The 17,640-nt window shown below is 47.0% G+C and overlaps 3 protein-coding genes across 3 annotated transcripts; all 3 read left to right on the plus strand.

Moving 5' to 3' along the window:
• Positions 1–4,553: 4,553 nt before the first annotated feature.
• Positions 4,554–5,389, plus strand: LOC112892756 (zinc finger MYM-type protein 5-like). Its single transcript, XM_025959877.1, has 2 exons — positions 4,554–5,334; positions 5,385–5,389. The coding sequence occupies exons 1-2, from the start codon at positions 4,554–4,556 to the stop codon at positions 5,387–5,389; spliced, it is 786 nt and encodes a 261-aa protein (XP_025815662.1).
• A 2,209-nt stretch (positions 5,390–7,598) lies between these two features.
• On the plus strand, positions 7,599–8,617 carry LOC112894096 (flowering-promoting factor 1-like protein 1). Its single transcript, XM_025961699.1, has one exon. The coding sequence runs from the start codon at positions 7,788–7,790 to the stop codon at positions 8,109–8,111; it is 324 nt and encodes a 107-aa protein (XP_025817484.1). The 5' UTR covers positions 7,599–7,787; the 3' UTR covers positions 8,112–8,617.
• Positions 8,618–16,103: 7,486 nt separating this feature from the next.
• On the plus strand, positions 16,104–16,847 carry LOC112894321 (rapid alkalinization factor-like). Its single transcript, XM_025961987.1, has one exon. The coding sequence runs from the start codon at positions 16,203–16,205 to the stop codon at positions 16,599–16,601; it is 399 nt and encodes a 132-aa protein (XP_025817772.1). The 5' UTR covers positions 16,104–16,202; the 3' UTR covers positions 16,602–16,847.
• Positions 16,848–17,640: the final 793 nt, after the last annotated feature.

Here is a 17,640-nt window from a genome sequence, read left to right on the forward strand (position 1 = left end):
CATGGAAATCTGAAGCATATAGAATATTGTCGCGATCGAATACAAGTCTCAGGCACGCTATTTCACACTCTCTTAATTCGTTTGCACACGCTAAGTTCCACAAGAAGCTTCCTACTAAACACAGCTCAAGATTGTGGATTAAGGGCACGTGACAGAGTTACTGACGCGCACCAAGTGAAGCTTCTTCTGTGACGCGTTGGATGTGATCGATCCCCATATATTCGATGGCCAGCGATTTCCACGAGAACGATCGGCTGATTGATTGGCCATCCTAGACTGAATACTGTTAGCACGAATCCGGTTCTTACTAGGGCTAGCTGTAGGCTTTCATGGATCGGAGAACCATGCAGGGCACTGCGACACCTCGTTCCAATTCATACCTCTAGTCTAGTCACAACATAGCGGTATGCAACTGTGAAGTCCGTAACCTACGTACATCTCCACGAATGCTTAGGGTATGTAAATGCAGAAAACGATACGTGCATACTGTCTTGATAAATGTTTTCCAAAAAATTATGATTCTGTCAAGTTTTTCATATGTGCACTGAAAAATAATTAGTGCATGCATTTGATGCCTATTTCTACGGTTCAGGAATCTTCTATAAAATTTTGGAATATTTCTTATTAGTGATATGGCTAGTACCTTCTGCCAATTCACGTCATATATATCACACTACGAGTGCGGGGGATATTCGAGCTAATGATCTGATTGTTGTGACAGGATAAGATTAGTTCCCACCTGTACCCTCTAAAATTGCTTGGGATCCCAATCTTCCAGCCACGACGCACAACACAATCCATGAGCGAGACTCTTAATTTTAACCTTAGACCTTGAATCCCTATTGATCAGGAGCTACGTGCGAACTTGCCTGAAGGCTGCAGAAACCGCTCGATCTTGTAAGCTACTAATATAAGAAAATCAAACGATCTATGCTAAGAAAATAAAATCAAATAGGTAGCGCGAGGGCTGGACCAACGCCAACATGACAGTTACCTGCTGCCGATCTCCTCGGTCGGAGACATATAGATCCAGTAGCTCCTTTCCCGGCTAACCTTGGTGCTAATCCAAGCATGCATGGGCATGGCTGGCCAATCTGGAAACAAACCCTAGCTGCTAGCAAGCTGGCCAGCACATGGAATGGAATATCGAATCAAGATCGTCAAAACGCAGTGTGAAATGCGGACAAACCCCGGCCGGTTTGAACAAAATTTAGCATCTCGCAGAGCTTGACTGGTGAGCAGTAGCAGCAGGTAACTTGTGGAAACCATGCATCCTAGTCAGATCAGCCTAAGTGCACCACTGTTAGGTAAGTAAAGCAATGTTTATCTGAATATTCCAAAGTTGAAAACGAGAGAAAGAATCACACACATGCATCAAACAAAGATGAATACATCATCGACGACGACGACTAGTCAGTTCTCGATCGACTACACATGAGACGCATCCGTGTTGAGGAATATATTATTGTAGGCGATGGATGGATTAGCCTCATCATCAGCACGTGTTGAACTCGTCAAAAATGGTTAGGCACGAGCTCGATCGCCTTTTCAGATCAGCTAGCCGGCCGGGCCGGTTGCTGTCAGAAGATCTTGGTGAACAGTCTGCACGTACGTGAGAACATGTGTGTGCACAGCCTAGTATGATCGTCCGTTCCCGAATACGATTCCCCAATCCCCATCTAGAATTTGTTGGCTGCAAGTAACTGACGACTGCGTGCATCAATCCATGCTGCTGGCCAGCTCAGTGACGTAAAGCGTGCAAGCATGCATACATTCGTTCACAACATGCAAGTTGCATTGATGATGTACTTAATGTACGTGCCTATCTACTTAATCATGTACTAGAGTGTAGCCTGATGGTTGTTGATTCTTTGAAATACCGGTTAGAAAACAGGAGCATGCTACGTAGGGATTCCCTCACTTGAAACAATGCCAAAACAATTCGCATGTGCAGATTTATAGGGAATAATTTTTCTGCTTTCCAGACAAAGGATTAGTTAAACTCCCTCTCCGATCATTTTTAGTAGGTGTATCAGGATTTAAAAATCAAACTTTATGAATTTTGAACAATAATTAGTTAAAATTATATATGAATAACGTTTATTGTATAAAAGTTATATGGATAGATTTGTATTTCAAATATCTTTTAACGAGAGACATTGATTTTATAGCAATAGATATGTTATACTCTAAGAGATTGGTGGCCGAAGTATACCTCCAAAAGACTTTCAAATCCCTATTACGCCTACTAAAATGAGCAATGAGCATAGGTATAGCACTAAATTTAGTATCTATCAAGTTCTATTTCTTGGTTACTCCCACGTAGGATGGTAATGCTCTAGTACTCGGTGATAGATCGAAAAACTAACCCTTCTGCGTTGTGGATGAGCTAGTATTATGCTTGCATCGTTCTGTTGTTAACGTGTCACTGGTTGCAGAACAAGATCGAAGCAATACTACTCTTAGCAACTAATAGTACTAAATTAGATAGCCACAAACACAGCACAAATTCTCCAACGGGATGGTTTGGGTAGGACAAAGCATAAATTCACACATAGCAGCAGCTAGTACACCTATTAGTATTGCATAGATTCAGGAGGAAGATAACGAGAACTTTAATTTTGGCACACATACTTGGAAAAAGCGACTTTAACACGCACAAAAAAAAACATTTCCTTTGCGGCGCTCACCACGTACTGTGCAAACCGAACCGACTCTGATTTATCAATCCATGAGCATGCCAGTTTTACAGGGTGCAAGCTGAGGGATCCAACAATGTGCCATCACGTAGGCACTAGGAAACTAGCTAGGATAAGCCAAGATCTCTCTTTGCAGATGCTGCAAGCTTGTCTACAGCCAAAAGCAAACATCAATTCCATCCCCCCATTATTCCTGCCGTACACCAAAATATATACTTGACAATGAGAGAGTATCGATTTTTTTCCCGATAAAAGGATGGTCGAATTCCTTTTCGCTAAAAAAAAATTGTCCCAAGGATGAGCACACGTACAGCTCAAATTCTTCTCTTGTGTGATGGCTAAGTAAAGTGGTAAACTAGAGCGAGTGAATCGTATTCCTTTCTTGAGAATTTGTCTCCTTTTTGTTTTCTTTTCTGGGGAAAAGGTTGGTAGGATTCCGCACACAACGTATATTTTCTCGACAGGCGATCGAATACTTATCTAACTTCCACGGAATTAGCTTTATCTCCTGTAAACAATGCATGCGTGAACAATTCGTGGCCAGATCTCCCCATTTGCAATTAAGCAAACATTTCCATTCCCACCATCCCCATCAACAATTGATGCAAATTGTAGCCAAATTTTCCTCTCTTTTCTACGCAGCGACACATGGTGGGATCGCGCTAACTCAAACTGACCTGTCACCTGAATTTGGTCTGAACATGCATAATATATGGCGGTACTCCCTTCGCCCCGTTCTAAAATGTAAGGTATTTTGGTTTATCCTAAGTCAAACTATTCTAAGTTTGATCATATTTATAGAAAAAGGTAATAATATTTTGAATATCAAATGAGAATAATTAGATCCATTATGAAATATATTTTTATAATTTACTCATTTGATGTGTTAGATGTTAATATTCTTCTTTATAAATTTGGTCAAATTTAGAATATTTTAACTTAGGATAAAATAAAATACCTTATATTTCAGGATGGAGGGAGTAGCTTCAAAAAATTTACTTCTTTTTCAGAGACCATACGGTGTACACGTACACAGTGACGGCCCTGGGGGGGGGGGCGCGGGGCCGTCGCCCCGGGCCCCCGGAACGATGGGGCCCCACCCCGGAATTGATGCAGTCGCCCCCGGAACTGCAGGCCTTGCTTTCCTGCGTTGCTTTGCTTCCTTGGGAACACCAACCGCCACGAGTAAATCACGGAAACAAAACGGAAGCCGGAAGGACTCGGAAAACTCGCGCCGCCCGTCGCGTTTGCTCGCCAAAATCTGCACGGCACATCGCTTCGCTTGCCTCTGTGGCTCCGTCTCCGCCTCCGCTTATCGCAGTCGCCGCCGCTGCCGCTTGCTGTCAGTCTGTCACCCACGCCGGCCACGCGCGGCGCAAGTGCGACACTGCATCAACAGTGCAGTAGCAGATCGCTGAGACGCTGATTCGCTGCAGGGCAACCATCCGCGGTATAATTTTTTCTCTATGCTTTAGATGATTATTGATTACTAATTAGACTATTGTTTAGATATTTAAATGAATTGTTTGGAAATTTTACAGCAGGCCATTTGTAATTCATCGGTTTAATATTGTCTCTTTATCGCTTTGCTCATTGGTGAACATTGGATCATCAGTGCCACATAATCAGTAATAATTTTTTAAGTTTATTCAATATTGTTGTAACTAAGCGATAGCTTCAATTCATAATTTTGTTTTTTAATTTCAGCATATAGCCATGTCATCTAGAAGGTATCCATCCGGTTCTGAGAAAAGGAAGAGGAAGAAACGAGCAGATGAGTTTATAGAAACATAGAGAGGAGCCATGGATAAAAATTTTTCTAGTAATTCAAGAACCTCAAGGAATCAAAATGAGATGGCTATAGTTGCTATGGAGGAGCAACCTGATAATAACCCAGAAGATCAGGGCTTTACACCAGAAGAAAATATTGACACAAATAGGAATGATAACAATGTGAGTGATCATGAGCCTATGGTTAATTCACCTCCTACAGAAAATGCTAGTGTTGATGAACAACCTGTTTTTACTGAGGATATTTATGATCCAAGAAATTGGGATAATCTTGATAACAAGTCAAGGGACATATTAGTAGAGAAGGGACCCATCAAAGATGAAAATATTGAATTTCCTTTGGATACCAATGGCAGACATTTTTCATATACTCATTACTCTAGAAAGATGAGCAATGGAGAAGTTTATGATAGAAAGTGGTTGGTATATTCAAAACATGTTGATAGAGTGTTTTGTTTTTCATGCAAGCTTTTCAATACAGAAAACTGCAAGAGTTCATTGGGTCATGAGGGGTTCAAAGATTGGAAGCATATTAATGAGAGGTTGAAAGAACATGAGGCTAGTATACAACATATTACAAGCATGAACTCTTGGAATGAACTGAGGGTGAGGCTCGGTAAGCATGAAACAATTGACAAAAATATTCAGCAGCAAATCACCAAGGAGAAAGAGCGTATCAGGCAAGTTTTACAAAGAATAATTGTTGTTGTGAAATTTCTTGGTAAGCGGAATTTAGCTTTCAGAGGACCAAGTGAGCAACTTTACAATGATCAAAATGGTAATTTCTTAGCTTGCGTTGAGATGATTGCTGAATTTGATTTGGTTATGCAAGATCACCTCAGACGTATTCAAAACAATGAGATTCATTATCACTATCTTAGTCATAAAATTCAGAATGAGTTGATTTCTCTTTTAGCTTCTGACATCACTAAATCTATCATAAACACTGTTAAAGAGGCTAAATATTTTTCAGTTATCCTTAATTGTACCTCTGATGTCAGTCATCAAGAAAAAATGAGTTTGTTGATCCAATGTGTTAACATGTCTACTGGTAAAGTTGAGGAGTATTTTTTAGGTTTCATGAAGGTAGATGATACATCTGATGAGGGACTTTTTAATTCATTACTTGATTCCATTAAGTCCTTTGGCCTAAATATTGAAGATGTTAGGGGTCAAAGTTATGTTAATGGATCTAACATGAAAGGAAAGCACAAGGGCGTGCGAAGACGACTGCTTGATATAAATCCAAGAGCTTTGTTTATGTCATGTGCTTGTCATAGTCTTAATCTTACACTTTGTGACATGGCTAAATCTTGTGGAAAAGCTATTTCATTTTTTGGAATTGTGCAACGAATATATACATTGTTCTCTAGTTCTACTAAATGATGGGATGTTTTGAAGTATCATGTTGAAAGTTTAACTGTGAAGTCATGGTGCAATACTCGTTGGGAGAGTCGGATCAAAAGTGTCAAAGCAATAAGATTTCAATTTCCTCAGATAAGGTCAGCTTTGCTTCAGTTGAGTATCGATAAGGATACCGAATCAAAGGATAGGAGTGATGCAAAAAAATTATTTGATCTTCTTGGTACCTTTGATTTTATACTTGGTATGGTTATTTGGTATGATATTTTATTTACAGTAAACAAAGTGAGCAAGCAGTTGCAATCCCCATCCATGTGCATTGATGCTACATTAATGAGAATAGAAGATACAATGAGTTACTTTCAGAACTATAGAAATAATAGATTTGCATCTAGTTTGATCATTGCCAAAGAGATTGCATCTGAATTGGGTGTAGAGCCATCATTACCAGTGAAACGCCATGCTAAGAGAAGGAAACAATATGATGAAACTGATTGTAAGGAAGCAAATCTTGAAGCTGAAAAAGCTTTTGAAGTTAATTATTTTTTGGCCATGGTTGATATTGCAATTAGTTCATTAAAAAGTAGATTTGAAGAACTCCAATCATTCAAAGACATATTTGGATTTTTGATGGACTCCATAACCTTGAAGTCATTGGATACTATTGAACTAAGAGAATGTTGCACCAAATTTGCAAACACTTTCTCTTTTGATGGCTCATCAGATGTTGATCTAAATGATCTAATTTCAGAGCTTAGTGTTTTGCAGCTGACTTTATCAGATAAACCAATGTCTGCCATGGATATTTTTTAGTACGTTAGAGAAGTGGATTCTTATCCTAATACTTCTATTGCTTATCGACTTTTATTTACTGTGCCCGTGACCGTTGCGTCAGCTGAAAGAAGTTTTTCAAAGTTGAAGTTGCTGAAGAATTATTTGAGGTCCAAAATATCTCAAGAAAGACTAAATGGTTTGGCTATTTTATGCATCGAGAAAATATTATTGGATGAAATTGATACTGATGCTATCATCAATGACTTCGCTTCGAGACATGTTAGAAGACAATTTTAAGGTAATCACATATTTATATTTTTTTTCTTATGATGAATAATTTTTTGATATATTTTTAAATGTTTATTAGCAACATGTATAATATATATTATTATAATAAGAGCCTCTATGTTAAATCTTGCCCCGAGCCCCTAATTTGTCAGGACCGTCGCTGCACGTACAGTGGATGATACCGGATGCCACTGCACTATCACGCACTTTTCAACGATCCGTGTGCACTGGTGATGCGTGCGTGTCTTTCAGCTCTTTCTTTTCGCAAATATATTCGAGGTAGCTTATCAAGCACAACGCGGATCGAGGAGAGAATCCTTAACGAACACTGTTGCAAATAAATTAAGACACACATATTCTTCCGCGCACATTCAAGTTTAATCTTCTTCTTCATCTCGCTATTCAGATTGCAGGAACAGCATCATCTTTCGCATGACCTAACCTAACTGCGGCCCCACACTGCAAACCAAGATGTTCTAAGCTAGCTGGCCGGCTTATTGCCTTTTTGCCTCATCCATGATATCGGCATCATGATATCTACTAACTATAGTACTCTACCAGTAGTATATCTTGGCATAAAAAATTTGTGTGTGTTGTCTCCCACATCGATGTCGCCTCTTCCCCACACCTTTAATTTGGCCCTTTTTGGGTAGCTTCATGCTCTATATATAGACCCCTTGATCCCCCCTCCCTTGCTCCATCCATCCCCAGCAGCAGCAAGCAGCAACCATCTTAGCTAGCTTCTCTCTCGAGCTCTAGCTGCTAGTAGCTAGCTGCTGTTGATCGTCGACACAAGTAGCCAGCCAGCAGCTAGGCCAGGTAGCCCAGCAGCCGATCAAGGAGGGAAGACATCGGGAGGAAGAAATCGTGAGGATGTCTGGCGTGTGGGTGTTCAAGAACGGGGTGGTGCGGCTGGTGGAGAACGGCGCGGCGGGCGGCAGCGAGGCGGTGCGGAAGCGCAAGGCGCTGGTGCACACGCCGAGCGGGCAGGTGGTGCGGTCGTACGCGGAGCTGGAGGCGGAGCTGCGGGCGCTGGGGTGGGAGCGCTACTACGAGGACCCGGCGCTGTACCAGTTCCACAAGCGGGGGTCCCTCGACCTCATCTCCCTCCCCGCCGACTTCGCCAGGTTCTCCTCCGTCCACATGTACGACATCGTCATCAAGAACCGCGAATCCTTCAGGGTCATCGACATCTGAATGACTGAATTCTCATCTCTGATCCGATCCGCCATTGCTGCTGCTGCCGAGCGAGCTTCATTGTTCGTTCTCTGATCGATCGACGATCCACGCAGCGTGCATGCATGGTGATCTGATCTAGGTGACCATCTCATCAGTATCCATGCAGATTATTGCTAATTAGTTGTGACTGCTAGTGTGACAGCCGTTGTCGTCGTTTACGTCAGTGACAGTGATCGAGGTTGCATTGCTAGATATGTTTTGCTTAATTTCTCGATGAAGTGTGCGAGTGTTCATCAGAGTGCGTGAGACTGAATGAGTTGTAGTTGCTCAAGACCGGTCCTGTGACATCTGGGAGTGCTGTGCGTCGTAGTTGCTCAAGACCGGTCCTGATGTAATGTGCTCTCATGTGACTGTAAATTTATCGTTTGTGCCAGTGAGACCCATACTGTTAACTGCAATGCATTTCCATTGCATTATACACATGCATGATATATCAAATGGAGCGTGTGAAATTGTGTAATAAACCCTTTACATTCCCTTTTTACCATGTCTTTCATTTCATTTCAGATCCAGTCATTTCCAAAAGAAAGAAAAAAAGTTCAGATCAAGGGCTAGCAGGTTAGCAGCGCACTGCTGAATGACTACTTGAACTGAGTGGCAAGGAGGTAGCAGCAGCAGCAGCCAGAGGCCCAGAGCGCAGGCCGCACTGTTCGCGCGGTTGCCCGTCAGGCCCGTTAACGGTTGCAGAATTGCGGGCCAGTACTCCCCTAAATTCGGTCCAACATTTGATATGAACCACCCCCGCGGAAACATTGTAGTTTCCACCTAAGGGCCATGGCCCACAAAGGAGAAGAGAACGCAGGGCGCAATCTTTTCTTTTATTTCCTTTTCTCCTTTTCTTTCAATCTTTTTTTCATTTTCAAATTCAAAAAAATCCTTTTCCATTTCTCCTTTCTTGGGCACCGAAATAAATACCCCCTCCGAGTGACATGAGTTTGGCGCAATTTTTTTTCGAAACAAAGAGAATATAGCGAAGATGAATCAAGATACACCATTAAATTATATAAATAAACCTGCGGAATAAAGAAATCACAAATGAAGGATCTTCTATGCCCCTCCTGGTTTGCTCTATCTTTCATGATATCTGTCATCTTTTTATGTTCTATATGTGAGAGCGCCACAACTACACAACAGTCCTCGTATTGGAACCAAGGTTTTAAATAGCCGGCTATAGCTGCCGCTAAACCCCGCTATAGCTGCTAGGAAGGGCAGCCGCTATGGTATTTGGCACACTAAACCCGGCTATAGCTCACTAAACGCCATAAAGGCAGCCCCGCCACTAAACACCTTAGTCGACGATTTAAAACCATGATGGGAACAGAGTAAGCCTAAACTTTGGATACATCTCAAAATCCAAAAACCTAAAGCTTACCCCGAAGCATGTCTAACTATGTGAGTCCAAGACAGACCATTAGCAGTTGCTTCACTAGCTAGCTGCAATACAAGGATCTTAACTCTATCATTCTTGCCTTCCAAAAAAAAAAGCTCCATCATTCTTTTCATATTTTGGAAATAAAAACCAATTAAAAGATCCAATAACACCGTCCCAGCTTCTGGACACGGGCCAACTGCTTGGAACCAAAATTTCCATCTAGGATGACCAGTTGGTCCCGAGGGACGGAGCTAGGTAGAAGATCGTGGGTGTAGCCGCACCTACAAAAATTCCGTAATCACTTATGATCTCTAGATTTTTATTATATTTGTCTCAATTTCATACATGTTTTATGAAGTACCGCATCCCTCTCTATTTTGCCCTAGCTCCGCCCTTAGATCCCCCATTGGCAAATGGAAGGTGCATAGCAAACCTCGCATATAGGAGAGTGAATTTATCAAAACTTGCCAATATCACTACAGGAAAATAGGATATTTTTGTCGGCCATAAGCCACGAAAATAGGTCAAATGCCGACGAAAATAGCTATTTTCGTCGGCCCACCGACGAAATTAGGCCGACGGAATTGAGTCGACGAAAATAGTCATTTTTTCGTCGGCCTAAAGAGCCGACGAAAATAATTGACTTTATTTTCATCGGTCACTTGGGCCGACGAAAAGAGTTCAATTAATTTCGTCGGCCCAGGTGAGCGACGAAAATACTTGGCCTATTTTCGTCGGCCACCTGGCCGACGAAAATAGTGGGATCTGCTCAGCTACAAAACCCAGTCACCAAATACATATCCATAAGCACAATCAACAAATACATATCCATAAGCAGAATTATAAAATACATTAACACACAATCACCAAATACATCCAATAAGTACAATTAAAGAACGAGATACAATGCCACATGATGTCGATAACCTCCAAAGCATATTTAACATTCATATCCATAAGCAGTTATAACATATCCATAAGTAAGGTAATGCAAGTTATCCACCGAAGGTAATGCGATGCCTAGACTTTCAACACGCTCCCCTACTAGGCCTACATGGTAAGTGCAAGAGCCTACAACGCGAAAACACAAATCAAGGAGGAGGGGTAATATTATGTCCGCTGCCGCAGTCACCTCCAGAAATGTTACGCGCTGCCGATGGTGGCGTGGACGGGCTGGCAGAAACTCCTCGAGGATGAGTACTCGTCGAACCCTGATTATAGAAAAAGTTAAATCTATTTAGTACGCATATGTAAGACAGTTTGAGCATTGCTAGTTATATGATATAATTACCACTCGTGAAGACGGTAGACGTACATACGGTACAAAAGTCGGTGGTGGAGGAGGAGGCGAAGGAAGAGGTGGCAAATTAAATTGTGAGCCAAGGGTAGCCGCTAGCATTTTCTAAAAACCGATAGTAGATTAAATATCTTATAGCAATGGAAAGTGCATAAGGACTTGAAAAAATATTAAACTTGCATAGTACCTGAATCTGTCGTTGCTGAGCGAAAAAACCTTGTATTTACTCATGCTGTTGCCTTGCCCACTCCTCTTGCCTCTGCATCGCCTCTCTATGCTGCCTTATCTCCTCCTGCAATAGACTTTCCCTTTTACTTTCCCGTTGGTAGCCCCGAGAATTCTGAGTGGACTGGGAACACTTTGCCTCACTCAAAGCACCATTTGTATCAATCACGCCATTCAACATGCTGAACCTGCCATGTTTTTTCACCACCTTCTTATATCTGCACTTCTTACAAAACGAACAGTAATTAAGATTTTCATAGTTCTTCCAAAATAACATGCAATTGTTCTCACACACATGAATTTTTTGATACGGCATTCCTAAACCAGCTAACAGCTTCTTTGAGTAGTAAAAGTCTTTCGGGAACTTGTGAGGTTTCGGAAGCATGTCCAAAATTAAGTCAACAAGATCATTGTAACAACTTACTGAAAAGTTGTACTTGGACTTTATAGCCATTAACCGTGTTACAGCAGCAAGCTGTGACAAAGTAGTGGCCCCATGTAATAGTTCTTTTGACGACGCAAGCAGACCAAAATATTCCGGTACCTCAGCAGCATTCTCAACCTGTTGGACAAAATCATCCATCATTGCATCCATTCTATCTTCGTTTTCCTCAAAGCTATCAACTAAGTTGTATGGCTCCCGCTCCTGTGACTCCCCATGCTCATACCACCTCTCATAGTTCGGCATAAAACCCCACTTGCATAGATGACGCTCCATATCAATCTTGACTTGACGAGAACAATTCTGACACTTGTTACATGGACAATTTGCCAAACCACCGTCAGGAGATAAGAAAAATACATGATCAACAAAAGCTTGTGTATTGACCATCCACTCTCGCGTAGGCATTCCGTTACTTGTCCAACCATCATACATCCAACTTCGATCGTCTCTCATTTTCTCAAACTAGCTACTTCATAACGAAAGTGAGAAATGTTACTTCATTAACGATACTAAGCAAACAATAATTATCTAGAAAATGTAACACAAATATTTTAAGAGTAATACAGTTTATAGCCTTAGAGTAGTGGACAACAATGCATCACTAAGTTTAATAGTTATTCGGTCAGTTCAAAACTAGCAGCAAAGAGAAGGGGCAAGCATACCTGTAGGCGGTGGTGGGCCGCGAGGGCGGCGGCTGTTGCCTGCAGGGGCGGCAGCGGGCCGCGGGAGCACGGTGTGTGGCCTCGGGGGCGGTGGCGGGCCGCGGGGCCGCGCGGGCGCGGGGCGGCGGCGGCGGCGGCGACCGCGGGGGCGGCGGCGGTTGCCTGCGGGAACGGCAGCAGGCCGCGGGAGCACGGCGTGGGGCCTCGGGGGCGGTGGCGGGCCGCGGGGCGCGAGGCGGCGGTGGCAGCCGTGGGGCAGAGGGCCGCACAGGGCAACGGGCAGGGGCGCGGGGCGCACGGGCAGGGCGCGCGGGGCAGGGGCACGCGCGGGCAGGGGCGGGCGGGGCAACGGGCGGCCGCGCGCGGGGGCGCGGGGCACACGGGCAGGGGCGCGCGGGGAAGGGGCGCATGGGCGCAGGCGGGGCAACGAGCTACCGCGCGCGGGGGCGCGGGGCGCACGCGGGCAGGGGCGCGCGTGGGGCGCGGGGCAGGGGCGCAGGGGCGCGCGCGGCGCGGGGCAGGCGGTGCGCGGGGGCGGCGGCGGCGGTGCGGCGGGGTAAGGCGCGGGGCGCGGGGGGCGCGAGGCGCGGGGCGCGGGGTGGCAGTGCGAGGCGGGCGCGGGGGGCGGCTGCAGCGGCGGGGGCCACGGGGCGGTGGGGCGCGGCGGCGGCGGTGGGGCCGAGCTGTGTGGGGCGGCGGCGTGGACGGCGGCGGGGGCGGTGGCGGTGGGCCCGGGGGTGGTGGCGGCGGGGGCGACTGTGCGTGTGGGGGTAGAAACGAGATCCGCGCGAACGGGCTATTAGGGTTCACCTATTTTCGTCGGCCTAGGGCTGGCCGACAAAAATAGTCTTCTTGTTTCGTCGGCCAGGCCCTAGCTACGAAAATATGATCCGGTTTTCGTCGGCCAGGGCTGAGCCGACGAAAATATGTATAGTTTTTCGTCGGTCATGTTTGACCAACGAAAATAAATTGTAATTTCGTCAGTCTGTTTTGACCGACAAAATAAATTGCATATTTTCGTCGGCTACGGACTTGGCCGACGAAATTATATCCGGCTGACGAAATTAAGCTGCTTTGGTGTAGTGTATTTCCCAAGAAAATCCAATGGTGTCACATGATTTTTAACCTTGACTGGTGGACCGCCTTAACTCTGATCTTCAGTAATTTTTCAGGCACTTTGCCATTAAAACGGTTTCTTTAAGAAAAACTGTCCGTGCCAAACTGAATTATAACCGTGCCATGCCATGTTTTATGGTGGCTGTACCTTGATGATTGCGGATCACCTCACCGGCTGCCGCCACCACCTATTGGCTGGAGCTGGAGAAAAAGGTGAGCCGGCAGGACATGCGCCGGACGGCCATTGATGCCTCGCGTCGCCGATGAGGTCACCTTGGCTAGCGATAGGTAGGGGCCTCCCGGCGGCCTCGCAGCAGGGGCTTGGACGGCGACGTGTGAAGGGCTTGCAGGTGGTGCTGCCCCCCTACCGCCGAAGCAGACCCAACTGAAACGGACGGACACTGCAACACCCGTGGACTAATTAATCAAAACAGTATACTATATAGGCAATCAAAGTTGCGGTTGGTCATCCGTCAGAACAGGTCAGCTCCGGCCCCCTGCGCGCATGCAGAGATGACCGCGTGTGCACACGCGACAGCTTCGTCAAGAAGCTAGTTTAGCGCCCTGGACAGCCACGATGTAATGCTTTGCTAGCAGACAACAGTTGAATTTGTTTAAGGCGAGATGGCAGGAAGAAGAAGGAAAGCCATTGGAAACTGATCGCTCTGAACAGAACAGGCATGACCACGGCCCGGACTGACCTGGCCTGGCCTGGTCGGTCCAGCCACACAGGGCGCCGGGATGACGGCGCCTGCTTTGATTTCGATCGGCCGGCGGCCGCTTATGGCTTGAGCCTGCAGCGTGGAGTGGAAACTGACGGACGAGGCTGGCGATCGGCGACGAATTGGGCGCCTGAGCTGAGCAGCTTGGACGCGTTCGATCCGAGCACGCTCGCACCCGTGCCCCGGTCCGACCGGTCGCGCGTACGCCACTGTCATCTCGCCGGCCGATTGGTCGATGGTCGTCCGGCCGGCCGGCACGCACCAACCGGGCATGCGCGCCTCGTTGAATTGGTAGCACGCGTGCCAGCCGGTGTATGTAACCACCTCTGCGCGCACGTGTACGTACGCAGTGCCTCTACTTAGTGTCAGGGAACAACAATCAGTTACCACCAAGCTACCTTTGACCATAACCAGCTTCTAGTTTCAGTATTTTTTTTTTCTCGAATACGCAGGACACACGGCTTTGCAAGCTCGAACGGTAAGGCCGTCGAGCAAAAGGAAGAAAGCAGAGGTCCCACGCTCGCGCCGGCTGTTGGTGACTGTTCATATCGGTGATTGGGGGTACGGTGCGAAAAATGACCATCCCTGCACAGTGCACACCCATCGCAGCTCCTCCAATCATGCATCGAACGCACGTACGGGCCGCAGCGGCGCTTTTGGTTTTGGGCGCTTGACGTGAGGCGTATGCTACAAAAGCCGAGGAAAAATTGTTTCAAAAATGTAATAAAAACTGGAGAAGTGAATTCTTTGCTGTGTGCAGATGTCCTTGATGAAAAAGCTTACACGTGGGCCCGTCAGAAACAATAAGGTTCCAATTAGTATATCCAATAAGCTAGCAACACTTTTTTTTTAACTGCAGAGACCAGATAGGAGTACGTTTGCAACACACACCTGCTACCATAGCCGCTATCAACTCTGTGCAAGGCTGCTGTTTCGTATTACAGGGCTGTTTGGATGCCTACCTTAGACGTTGACGTCTAAGATACCGCGGCCGATTTAGCCGCCACACCTGTGACGCGAAATGTATGGTGTGGCGTGGTATGTTGGGCAGGCATCTGAACAGCCCTACGTTCGCAACACAAGCTAGCGAAAAGCGGCATCTCCTGTTTCTCCTCTGTTCCTTGGAGACGACCTACACACTGTTCGCCGTAGATTGAGGACCAGTTAGCGTGACAGCAAGCGAATGCTCTGTCAGGCACGTGCAGCGCAGGGTGTCGTAGAATGCAAGGGATCCGCCGACTGATGCTCAGTCTGGCGGGCGCCATTAATCACAGGAATTGTACGGTGTACTGCTACTGAACTATTTGCACCTTTGTTTCTTCTGTAGTCTGTGCCACGGTGTGGTAAAACCTTATTAGTCGAACACACTACCCTCTAACAGTAATAGCTCGATTTTTATTTTTACTGACAAGGATCTAGCCATTTTTGTTGCAGTCGTCCTAAACTAGTATGTTTAATTCAAGTATGCGGATTTTTTTCCCCACATCGGAACGGCGTGCTTAGAAAGTGGTAGTAGTGCATGCTAAACCACATGTGCCGTGCAGGCGCGGGGCGCGGCACCCGTCGTTCCGGCCGAGAGGCCAACCGCCGACGTGCCAGCCATGCGCGCACGCGACGCCCGTCCCCTCCGGCGTGCGTGTCCTTGGCTCCCAGCGTTCCTCGCTCCCTACGCTACCCTGCCCCACTAGTACTACCGGATAACTTCCCCTTCCCAACCAGGGCGAGCACCTGGCCTCGCGATCGCTGCCTGCGCCGCTCGTGATCCGATGCGCGTGCACCAACCGCCCGCCCGGCCGCCGTCGAGGTCACGCAATCAAGCCGCCGGGGCGCCAGTATATTCGTATGTGTACAGGGCCGAGGAGACAGGCGAATCGGCGATCCGACTCCATGTGTGCTGCCGCGCCTGCCTCCAACGCCCGCGCGCGCGCGCGCCCAATGATCAGGTGGTGACCGCGTCGCGTCGCGTCGCGAGGGAAGAGTGACCAGCCAGCCAACGGTCCCTGTCACTCCCCACAGCGCCGCACCGACGCCGACGCGCCATCCCTCTCCTCGCGCGGCCTCGCCTCACCTACTGCCGCGCCCGCCATTGCCATATAACCACCCCCTCCCCACCCCTCGCTCTCCCGCACCACCAAACGCCTCTGTTTCCTTCTCCCGTCACATCAGCACCAGCAGCAAGCAAGCCTCGTCTCCGCATTGCCCAGCTCGCCATGGCGCGCCTGCTCCGTGCCGCGGCGCTGCTCCTCGCGCTCGCGGCCCTGGCCGCCGCGGCGCTCCTGGCGCCGGCGGCGGCGGGCGGCGTGGCCGGCGGGGACCTCGGCCACCTCGTGATGCGGCGCGGCGGGCGGGCGTGCCGCGGCACGGTGGGCGAGTGCATGGGGTACTTCGACGTGGACGCCGAGGGCGAGGGCGACGTGGCCGGGATGGCCACCGGCGGCAGCAAGCGCCGGGTGCTGCAGGGCGGGTCCGGGTACATCGGCTACGACGCGCTGCGCCGGGACAACGTGCCCTGCTCCCAGCGCGGCGCCTCCTACTACAACTGCCGGCCCGGCGCCGAGGCCAACCCCTACTCCCGCGGCTGCAGCGCCATCGCCCAGTGCAGGGGCTGAGCTGAGCTCTGCACCAGTTAAAATTATGTCGCGGCAGGATCAAGGCTGATCGGTTCGGGTGCTGCTAGCTTCATGGTGATGTTTGTTTCAGAGTTTGAGAGGCATGACAGATGGGTTGTGCAGTGGATATGGGTCTGTTCTGTTCTAGCTCCTTTTCGCCTTCCGGGTGAAAGTAAAAGTAATTTATATATGATCGTGTAATTCTTGTGTCTGAATTTACAGCAAAATGAATTTTCATCATATGTCTTTCATGTGTTCCTGCATATATTTGATCGAATTTTCTGGCAAAAAACAAGTCGGCCATATACGAACTTTGGCCAAATTTTCTGGAGGCCTTTCAGGAAAGCAGTGGCGTGAGCTAAATTAAATTAAAGGCGGTCAATTTGAAACAGCAGTGTGAAATAGCTAAGAAATAAAGAGCACTTGCATGTGTACATGCATGCATGGAGACATGCAAGAGAGAAATTTCCATTGGAAGGGGGGGTCGGGGCCCAACTTGGCCTCCACTGTGTTCCGGCGCCAGTGCAGAAAAGAGACGTCAATTGTTTTTGAGTTGAGCTGTCAGTTCTGAGTATCAACTTCACCCCCCTTTTTTTTCACCTTTTTTGGGTGATCGGCGGATTCGGATCAGACCACGCACCATGGTGGCCAATCTTTAGTCACATTTGGTCTCAAAAGGGAAAACGACCGTCTTGTTGAAGAGATCAATTCAAATGAGTCCGTGATCAAATTAGTGTTTAGATATACTCTTTAAAACTAGCCATTTGTTGATGCCACCAACTGTGGTTGGGCTGTCATTTTTCACCCTATGTGGAGTCAATGTACCTAGGAGCTTTATCGTTGGCATAAATAAAAGCAGATTCCTTTGCTCTTCAAAGGGACATGCAACTACTCCTTTTTGAGTTGTGCATCCTATAGCGAAGTGACAATAAATCTTTACCATGGCCAGCTGAGACCGAGGACTAAATCCCTATACATCCTTTTTCAGTGGAACTCATATGTATTGCACAAGATTGTTAGTGCTATTTTACCACGCCAT

This window comes from Panicum hallii, chromosome 5 (genome assembly GCF_002211085.1).
Source record: "Panicum hallii strain FIL2 chromosome 5, PHallii_v3.1, whole genome shotgun sequence".
NCBI classification, from domain to species: Eukaryota; Viridiplantae; Streptophyta; class Magnoliopsida; order Poales; family Poaceae; genus Panicum; species Panicum hallii.

Coding starts and splice junctions, on each gene's coding strand:
- LOC112892756 (XM_025959877.1), top strand. CDS start 4,554: ATGGCTATAGTTGCTATGGAGGAGCAACCTGATAATAACCCAGAAGAT.
- LOC112894096 (XM_025961699.1), top strand. CDS start 7,788: ATGTCTGGCGTGTGGGTGTTCAAGAACGGGGTGGTGCGGCTGGTGGAG.
- LOC112894321 (XM_025961987.1), top strand. CDS start 16,203: ATGGCGCGCCTGCTCCGTGCCGCGGCGCTGCTCCTCGCGCTCGCGGCC.